This window comes from Buceros rhinoceros, unplaced genomic scaffold (assembly GCF_000710305.1).
Source record: "Buceros rhinoceros silvestris isolate BGI_N320 unplaced genomic scaffold, ASM71030v1 scaffold621, whole genome shotgun sequence".
Classification (NCBI taxonomy): domain Eukaryota; kingdom Metazoa; phylum Chordata; class Aves; order Bucerotiformes; family Bucerotidae; genus Buceros; species Buceros rhinoceros.
In genome coordinates this window covers 1-10,423 of record NW_010394582.1, presented here as the reverse complement: position 1 = coordinate 10,423, position 10,423 = coordinate 1, and the positions used below count along the sequence as shown (strand labels likewise).

Genomic DNA, 10,423 nt, shown 5'->3' with positions numbered 1-10,423 from the left:
TATGTCTGTTTTCTCATGACTAACAGTTAAAGATCTTTCCATCACCGCTTCTGCAGAGCTCAGCTACAACCACGTGCACTCCCACCTCTGGCCTTGCAGCCCTGACACCGGAGAGGCGGGATGGACCTGAGACAGGACTGAGCGTTTGAGCCCGAGGAATGCCAGCCAGCCCCACCGCTGACCAGCTGCCAGCAAGCAGCATTCAGGCAGCACGACCGCCTGCGTACTGCGGATACAGAAACACGAGGGCTCTGGATCCTCGGTGAGCTCTTTCCTCAACCCTCCAAGGTCTCAGCACTCCATAGGTAAAACATGGTTGGCTCCTGCATTCTGGGATTTTCCAGGTTTTAAAAGCAAGCCAATTCGAGAGGTGTTCGGGGCTGTTAGGAATGAGGATCCCCAGTTATATGTCTGTTTTCTCATGACTAACAGTTAAAGATCTTTCCATCACCGCTTCTGCAGAGCTCAGCTACAACCACGTGCACTCCCACCTCTGGCCTTGCAGCCCTGACACCGGAGAGGCGGGATGGACCTGAGACAGGACTGAGCGTTTGAGCCCGAGGAATGCCAGCCAGCCCCACCGCTGACCAGCTGCCAGCAAGCAGCATTCAGGCAGCACGACCGCCTGCGTACTGCGGATACAGAAACACGAGGGCTCTGGATCCTCGGTGAGCTCTTTCCTCAACCCTCCAAGGTCTGGGAGGAATTGAATAAATTGAAGAGCATAAACCCCTGAAAGATGCATTGAGCCTTGTTGTGCAGCGAAAGCAGTGAGTTGATGAATCAAAAAAAAAACCTCACAAAAGAGTTTAAGTTTGTGTTATTACTTAAAACAGGTATTATTACTGCAGTGAGGACGTGGTTTAGCTGTATACTTAACCAACAGGTCAATCGTGAACTTCAACCATGGTGACCTAGGGCAAACCATGGACCACGTTATGCCATGCCATGCAGGCTGCAATATTCAAAACTACTTCGATGCCAGGAGCTTCTGACTATTCAGGTAAGCACCAACAGCCTGTTTCTAATTTAAAGCAAGGACTAGTCCAGCGCAGGCTCACTTTGAGGCACATGACGAAAGTAAGATGCTAACAAGTACCAGTGCGATTAGAAATTTTAGTAGAACCAGTAAAATACCTGTTTTAGCCAACAGTTAAAAGAAGTGAAATGGAGAACCTACATGAAACTACCTTTTTATTTCACAGAAAATAATTTTATTTAGACATTAAAATTAATGCAGAACCGCCGCTACTCTCCCATTTCATTCCTTGGTTTTGGAATTATGCTGACAAACATGAGCAGTTTCTGGAAAAGTTAACATCCATAGTCTTTAATTCTAATTCATAAATGGCTGGAAGCATTTGGACACTCGGGTGAATCTGCATCTTTCAAGTGAAAACTCTCAAAGAAAAGAGCCACTATCGCAAAATCAAGGGATGGTCCAAAAGAACAAATCCAGAAATTGTCCAGAATTGTGGTTATAGTCAGAGTGACTCCAGCTCACACTTTCTTCCTTGGAACCAGTTCGTGATCTGGTTCGGCGTGCAAGAACACGGACGTAGCTAGACTATAAGCATTACGTGATTTCTAGCACAGCTCAAAAACACAGGAATGATGATGGGAAAATGTTTCTACTGCTTTGCTATAACTGCTGGTAGGTTATTTAATAATATCAAAATACGTTGCATCGGTATATTTATTGGTTTTAACAGTTAAAGAGTTTATTTTGTTTTCCTAACAATATCACTATAAAACTAAGATCTTTCAATAGGTTCTTAACACTCACTGGACAACTTTTACTGCAAGTCATCTCAACTAATGTGACAAAGAGGATGTGGGAACCTTCCAGTAGTCCAGGCTAGGAACCGCCGGACTCCTTCACCTGGGACAAAATTAAGCAGATCTCTCTTTCCACTGAAGCCCACCATATAGTGTCCAGGGCCTCCAGTTCTAGAGCTGCTGACCAGGTACAGTGTCTGCCACAAATAACACGCACACAGAGGCAAATAGGAAATTCACCCAGGGACTTTGTTCAAACAAAATAAACCTGCAACACTGGAGATGAAAGAATGAGGGCTGCAGAACAGGGCAAGTAGCCTCTCTTGGCTTTGCCTGCACTCTTTGGCAGGTTGCATAGGAAGTACTTGAGGCTTTCACAGGCATCTTTGGCCACAGATGAATCAGCCTTGGTATTTCTGGGGAATTGCCACTCTTCTTGACTTCCCTCTAGAACTGTGTGACAAAACCAGTTTAAATTCAGCCAAAATAGAAGCTGCATTTTTTTTTCCTGTGGAGGTAAGTAACAAACCAACAAATCAATCAAAGAATTTTATCAATGCTAGAGGGCCAGCTGTCTCATATATGGCAAGAATGGCCACTCTGAAGAACATCTTCAGTACAGAATATGGCCCAATCTGTTTCCTCCAGGTAATTTGTTTATTTATATATATATATGTTTATAGATAACACAAAAATGGGGAATTTGAACTGGTGCCAACTAAAATGGGGCCATCTTAAAGGCACTGAAGAGAAGTATACGAATTGTTCTGACCCATGGGAAAATAGGCAAAATAAACACCCTTTTAATACTGTAATTAGAATCTTCTAAATTGATTAGGTAATAATCAGGGCCCATGAATAAAAAGGCTGCCTTTGTAATGTTGACGGATTTATCAAATATTTCAGAATAATTTCTGCAGCTCTCCCTTTTCCTCAGTGTTGCAGGTTAACATATTCAAAGAAATAAAATTCATATGTTTGAATGATCACTTACTTAAAAAAACCAAAACCAAAACCCACTACTTTCAAAATTTAGTTACTTCAAAATAACTTTTGCAGTTTGCTAAGCAAAATAAGATTCCAGGAGTACCTTTCAAACATAGATTCACCAGTAAATAGCTGGCTATGTTTTAATAAGATGGCTATTCCAGAAGTGAGTGGCCCATGTGATTCGAGTTGAATGCAGTCAATTGGAGGCTGATGGAAAAACTCCCTGTTGTTTTCTGGGTAGTGGATTGCAGTGAACAGAAGCAGTAGCAGTACTCTGTAGGACTGCACTAGGCCAGGATAAGGTTTGTCTTACGTTTCTCCAGAGAGATGCTCAAATTTCCTCAAGCTCATGATTCACTCCCTTATTTCTGTCCTTGCTGAGCAAAGCTATGCAGCCTTTACATTTTGGTTTTTATGGCCAGTCAAAAATATCAGATAATTCTGTCCATCTGTGGTAACAGTTGTCCCGTGGATAATGATGTATTTGTTGGACATAAGCTTCCTCTACTGTGTCCTATAACAAAGTTCAGTGGTGATTTAAGAGAGACTGGATATATTTAAATGCGTTGAGTGAATGAAATGTATTTTTTTTAAGCACTATCTAACACCATGCTTCAGGGCTCAGACATATCTCTAAGCTGTTAATGACTGGAATGGATTTAGGTGTAGGACAGATTATCCCAGATCTGTCTACAGCAAGTTTCTTCTACTTTTGCGTGAAATGACAGGTACAGTTCGCTGTCAGAAGGGATACTGGACCAGCCTCCACTGGGCCAGTATAGCACCCTAACAGCACTAGTGAGCTGCGTGCCAGACACAGTGGAAGTACCTGGAACACACTGAACAGTCCGCTGGCAAAGGGGATACGGCACCAGCCTCCACTGGGCCAGTATAGCACCCTAACAGCACTAGTGAGCTGCGTGCCAGACACAGTGGAAGTACCTGGAACACACTGAAATACCTTTTTCTTTATTGAAAGCTCACAGAAATTATGCTGCTATGTATTTTCCATCTATAATTTCAAATATTCTGCAAATGTGAAGTGACCTACAAAGGGCCGTGCCCTTGAAGACATTGCTAGGTGCTCCAACAAGGCACATCTCTAGACCTCTTGAATCTGTATCATTATATGAGGGATTGCCCCTTAAATAGTACTATAAACAATGTGTCAAGCGATAGCCATGCGATTGTGACTACAGGGGTTTGTCCCAGGACTTATGTTCCTTCGAACACCCAGGCACACACTTCCAAAGCTGGTCGTGTGATAGTAAAGACCTGAACATCCTCAACATGCACTAGTTTTTGGGGGGGTTTTTTGTTTGTTTTTTGAAGTGAAAGGAATGAACACTGGCAGGGTCATCTACTGGAACAAAACTAAGCTATTATTTTCCACTTCGTCAGCTATGGCCAGGTTTCAAAAGGAGGTCAGTCTTCAGGAGCATCCAGCATATCCCAGATACCCAGTGTTACACAACCAGTCACCATTTTCAAGATACTTTAGCCACAGTCTTGACTGTCACATCTAGAATAGCCACAATTAACCAGAAATTTTGCTGGCAAACTGAATCAGTTTGGAAGTAGGCTTCTAACAAGGACACGTGCTAAGCATTGAAATTTCATGTAACTTGCAAAACAGCAACAACAACAAAAATATCCACACCAAGCAGTCAACACAGTATTGAATTATTTTAACAACAGATATGCAAAAAGCTTAATTTGTTCAGAAATCCACACTTGTCTGTGCACCCTGTTATTCTACTTTCTGCCTTACAGCTCGACTTTTAGCTGGGCAACCAGTCAAGAGCGCTGGGCACTTTTAGATCTCACTGACTCCCGCAAGAGCTACCTGAGAAACACTCAGTGCTTGCCAGAGCGTGGCCTCTGTGGATGTTTAACAAAGCTTTTGCCCTCTATTTCACTTGACCTCAAGCTTTTTTAATGAAGAGGGTTTGTCACGTATCTTGGTAACTGTTACATAAATTTGCTGGCATTTGCATTATACTATAGTAAGCAGTTAAATGATACAAAAAAATTCTATAACCAGTTCTGAAATGCTCAGCTTGCTGCACAGCTTGTCTGCCAAATACTGTTGTTAGCCGGTTCCGTAAGTCTTGTGCACAAAGCGCTATAATCAGAAACAGCTTTCAGAATAACAGAACATACAGTTCCCAAGCCTTCTCCTCAAGGAGCTGTTCTGACGCTTAACAGAGGTCACTTCAATGAGCCAAAACAAGGGCTGTCCTACTAATGAAGGAGTGGGGAGGGGGTCAAACATAGCTGACCCTGATGAAGGTCAGTTCACAGTGAACATGGACGGTCCTGATCCAGGGAAGCTCATAAGCTTGTACTCAGACGCTTTCTTGAATTTGGGCTTTTACGAAAGCGTATTTGCAAGGGGGCCCTTAGATAAGAAGCACATCTGCTCTACTGATGTGTCTCTCACGAGCTCTGTTCCAACGCACCCCATAGGTCAAAAGTGACTCTGGTAGTTTTAGAATACAATATCACTTTAGACCCTAGAGGGCTCGGCGGTTTCAAGTCTTTCTTGGAGAGAAAACTTTTACAGTTTCTGTTCTTCTGAAATGACCTCAGTCATTTTGCCAGCACCCGCACCAGCACTGGGACAGGCTTTTTGTTTGGGGTTTGTTTTTTTTTTCTTTTGTTTTTGTGGGGTTTGTGGTTTTTTTATCGGGTTTGTTTTGTTTGTTTGGCTTGTTTTTTTTTTTTAAGACTGTCTAAACTGACTTTTAAAATTGTATCTCATGGCTAAAGAATCTCCTGTGTCAGAACTGCGACCAGGAACTCTATCTATCTCCCTTCCCAAGTCACTCTCTCTAGGTTTCAGTTTCTGGAACTGGAACGTCAGATGTACTTAGTCTCTAGACGCATACACAACAACTTGAATAGAAGCCAGGACTAAGGAGTCTAAAAGGGCTGGTGCCACCTTTACCACAGCCTTACCACAGCCAGCCTTGTTTTCCTCTTCACTGCTTTTTTTCCCTTTCACACTCAGCTACTCCTGTGATTCTGTTTGTGCAGAAGCAATATCAACTGTATTAATTGTGGTTTACGTTCCTCCTCAGGTGCAGCAGCCAAGTTAGAAAGGGGAACTTTTGACACCGTTGCTTTTAACCCACAGGAATAAAAGCTTTAAAAAAAAAAAAAACACAACAAAAAAAAAAAACAACCCTGAAAATCACGGGTGAGAAAGAAGGGTTAAAGATCCTGATTCTGCTAAAGAATGATCATAGTTAATAAACAGTATTTTTAACCCACAGGAATAAAAGCTTTAAAAAAAAAAAAACACACAACAAAACAAAAAACCACACCAAACAACAACAAAAACCCCAACAATAAAAACCAGACCAACCTCCCCCTGCAGGTTTCTCACAAAGTAAAGTTATGCTACTTGCAAATCTAAATCTCCCTTCGGTAATTTGTCAAACACTTTCCTTGACAGAATCACGTTTAAAAAATACATTGATGATTATTCTAGTATCTCCCCCAGTAAATATGATTTAGACTTTTTATAGCTTCTTCATTTTAAGGAGGTAGAGCATAATTGTTTCATTTGCAGTAAGTAATCTGAGCAAAATTCTATGTTAAGTAAATCTGTTTTCAAGCATTTTTTCTGGACTTTTCACTACAAAACTACTGAGCAAATAAGAAAAGCCTCCACACCCATGCAAGTAAAATATTTTTTGTACCTACCATCAGCAGATAGACGAGCGTGCCTTTCGTATGCTTTGTCTATTTCTAGAAAAGCTTTGTTCAGAACACTTTCCAAGTTCTCCTCCTCAGCAAGAAATTCTCTGGAAACAAGCAAGTAAAGAAAAAAAGAAAACTTCCTTCCAAGAAATAGACATCTTGATCAATCTTTTCCGTAGCCTTAGCTCCCCACCCCCTCCGTGCCCTGCATAATGCTGGACTACAGTGAAAAGACAATATGACTTTACTAACAACCTGCACTGGATGCATAACCCTGTAATGTTGCAAATATAAAAATTCCTCTTCCAACACCCAGGGGTGTGACACTGAGATACAGAAGTGTAAGCAAGCGGAGGGTCAGCAATCACAGTGACCCCGTCTGAAAACAATCAGCTCACACTCTCTCTGTGTTCCCAGTCCTTTCCTGGAAAGTGGACACAACCGTATTTTCCTCTCTTGTCTTCACAGGCCTGCTCACAGGCCGGGCATCATACCGAATAAGTGGCTCACAGCATGTCCATGGTAATGGACTGTTCCAGGCCAGTGTTCCTGCTGTCCCGCTGAGTTAGGTGGCTGTGTAACCCAGGAGGATTAGTGACAATGTATGCGTGACCACTGGTTCCCTTCCAGTCCTAAGGAAGGAACCTCTACTGTAATTCTTGATGCACACTTACTTGATACATTTTTCCATGGACTTATGACAGAAGTCTGCTGCTGCTGCCCCGCCATGTCCATCATATACTGCAAAGTATAGGATATTCTCTGTCAGCTGAGCATAACCACAGCGGTCTTCATTTTCCTTACGCTTCCCGATATGGCTAGCAGAGCCGACATTGGCCAGGCTGACTTTTGGAATCGGCTTCCCATACTTTATGCTTGGTGGGAGGAGAATAGGTTCATCAATGCGATTGTCCCAGATGCCAAAGGTGTCCCATGTGGTAGGTCGCCCGCTCCCATCTGGATCAAAGCGGGAAGCACGGCGATCGGAGGTGGAGCTGTAGCAGGCAGCTGCCGGAAGCTTCTCGTCTTGCAAGAGGCGGGACGTCAGCACGACTCTCCTTCTTACTTGATACCCTCCATTTCGTACCAAATTAATTAAAGTAGCTGTTGACATAACTTGTCTTCACAGAGATTCCTAGAAACAAAAGACACGCAGCTGCTGGAATGTCTTCGAGAACAAAGAGAAAACTGTTCAGGAAACAAGAAGCACAGGGAGGGGAATTTTCAGTTACATCATTCATGAAACAATGTTGCCCTCGGAGCCAGGAATCACGCATAGCACAGCACTGCCTAGAAGAGACTAAAACGATCTGCATGACTCATGGAGAAACAATCCTACACAGCTCACATCTAACGGGGAGTACTGCAGATAGATCAAGGTAAGGCATTTCTGCTGGCCACCTCCATCGTGATATCCTCCATTTTCAAAGGTTGAAGAGGTTGTGATGGAGCAAATGACAGTGACTTTGCTCCCTGTCAGCTAAAGGTTGTGAAAATGAGGTTATCTTCAAACAATTGCTGAAACATCTGCACTGAGTTCTCGAGGGAAAGGCAGGAAAAATATACTTGCATACATTTTAAAGAGTTTTTTCATCTGCACATGATATTCGGTTCTGCCACATTTATTAAGCACCTGACCAATACTCTTCAACACAGACCTGTGAATTGGGATTTTCTTAGGTTATCTGAGAAGGACAACTAAGAGTGTATCCATGGATGTGTAAAATTGCACACAGACTCCTGCCTCCTAAAGAAAAATATGCAGCCCTTTGCTGTTTTGTCTGCCCTGAAGTTCTCTGCCACCAAACCCTGAAATGGGCTCCCTTGGCTAACATAGGCAAGCAAGATCTTCTAGTAGCTTCTCAGATCTCTTTTCCAGCCACTTGGCTCAGCACAGATAAAAATTCACTAACAATGACTCATCTAGCATCCTGAAAAATGTAGAAAGATTGGCTTATTTAACCTTACGTAGAGCAACACCCAGCTCGATTAAAGTCCAGCAGGCTGGTATGCAATTTGCAGTTAAGTCCATTTTGTTGCACCAGAGTAATTTGAACCAGACAATCAGATCGCTGTAACTAACAACAATAATTTTTAAGTGAAGGATTTCTAACTTAATTGCTTGAAGTTTGCTGAGAGCAAAATTATGAGTGAAAGGTGCTATATGCTATAATAAAGGAATTAAAAATATGCAGGCTCATGGTGAATGCCAAAAAACCCCAAAAGGACAGCAGGATGGTCTGACATAATCAAGGAGCAAAGAGCAACACATGTACCCCAGAGATGCTCTGATTTTGGGCTGCAGTGCCTTGCTGTTTTACTTCCCGCACGCCAACCACAACTGCACCTGTAGCTCTGAAATATTTGTTAAAACCAATTTTTTAGATTTCTAGAAAAAACCCAGGTGCTTGCAAAAACACACAGTCAAAAGTAACTTCCATTAAACTTTTTGTTCACAGCTCAAGGCTGTGGACCTCTCAAGGCTTTAGATTTAGATGCTCTCGATTTACCTTTCACGCAATTCTTTCTTAGATGAAGGAAAGTTTCTTTAGTTAGCACTTAGACAGTAACCGTCAGCTTGGTAAAAGGCCAAGCGTGTTGCTGGACCAGATGAACATGGGCTAGGCCATCAGCTGAGCGGAACTGACCACTTGAAGTTTTAAGATTTTCCGTTTTGTGGCAAGGTGATGGCACCATCACATCCTTATTCAGTATACTTACAGGTATTAAAAAACCGATTTGTCTTCTGGAGTTGCTTTTTCTTTTCTGTTACCCTTGACTCATAACAACAGTATGTTACGTTCCTTCTGTGAAACACAGCACAACCAAAGTGAAAGTCTGCCGTTTAACACAATCCACACTTGGTTTCTCTCCAGTCAGCTTGAATAGATAACATGCTATCTATAAATGTTATCTATATTTAGATTTGCCAGTATCCACAGCACGAATCAGAGGATTAATCCAAAATCCCAAGCTAATTAATGCATTTGTTCCCTATCAATTCTCAAAACACCTTTATTCCAAGGTGAGCGTAAATACTGACAATGGTTTCAATTTTCAAGTGTCTCTGCAAGTCAGGAGTAGGAACCCGATCTTTAGTTTCTATGATGTAAACTGTTACGCTTTCAGTTGGACATAAAATGGTCTGTGCTTTCCTAAATGGTATGTTTGCAAAGACAGGGCAAGCTTGTCTGGGCAAAACAAGACCAAGGTACTGAAGAGGGGGCTCTGGTGTTAGAGCCAAAGTCCAAGACAGAGAGTGCAGATGGAAATCTGGTTTCAGGTGCTCCACCTGACCTTGTTAGTCTGTACAGTGTTAACTTAAAGAAATAGTTCCTGCAGACATGGAAATACAGTGCTTAAAGTGAATGAAGTGAGCGATTAAACTGTAGTTCAACATGCATGGTGCCCTTCTTACAGGCCGGCTGCTCCTTGGCATGTGGAAATTTTCCAGACTGCAAGAAGGGGAAAAAAAAGAAACCCGGAAGAAAGCAGAGGCACGCCTGCAGCCCCAGGAGATTAAACCTATTGAAAAAGGAATTTAAAACTCTGAAAGAGGTGTAAGTGCACTTGCCTGGCATGCTTTCCAAGCCCCTCAGATGTGGCCAGTACTGTATGCTTGCGTATGTCAAGCTCATCTTAAATCAGAGGTTTTTTAAAATCCGTGACAGTACAATCTCACCCCCTGCCTGGATAATAAACTGCACAGACAGCAGAAATGTAAAGAGGTTTCTGCTTACGAAGTGGTACCCGGCCGACTGACTAGGATGGGTTTATTCCGTACACACAAAGGCTGTGCAGCGTCGTTCGGCAGCGCCGTTCGCGCCGCTGAGGGCTGCGCCCGGCACGGACCTCTTCAACGCAAGCCCGCCGCGATGGCAGAGCTGTCTGCGCTGCAGACTCTTCCTCCCGGATGCGGTGACGGGGGCGGCGGAGAGACCCGGGG

At 42.9% G+C, this 10,423-nt stretch overlaps 1 protein-coding gene across 1 annotated transcript in view; it reads right to left on the bottom strand.

The window, feature by feature from the left end:
* The window catches only part of PPM1K (protein phosphatase, Mg2+/Mn2+ dependent, 1K), an 11,882-nt gene extending 4,233 nt beyond the window's left edge, over positions 1-7,649 (bottom strand). The window contains exons 1-2 of the mRNA XM_010145247.1: positions 7,152-7,649; positions 6,481-6,581 (exon numbers count right to left, since the gene is read on the bottom strand). Of these exons, the coding sequence (XP_010143549.1) occupies positions 6,481-6,581; positions 7,152-7,591 (541 nt within the window). The 5' untranslated portion in view covers positions 7,592-7,649. The remainder of the gene's footprint in view (positions 1-6,480; positions 6,582-7,151) is intronic.
* Between the last annotated feature and the right edge of the window lie 2,774 nt (positions 7,650-10,423).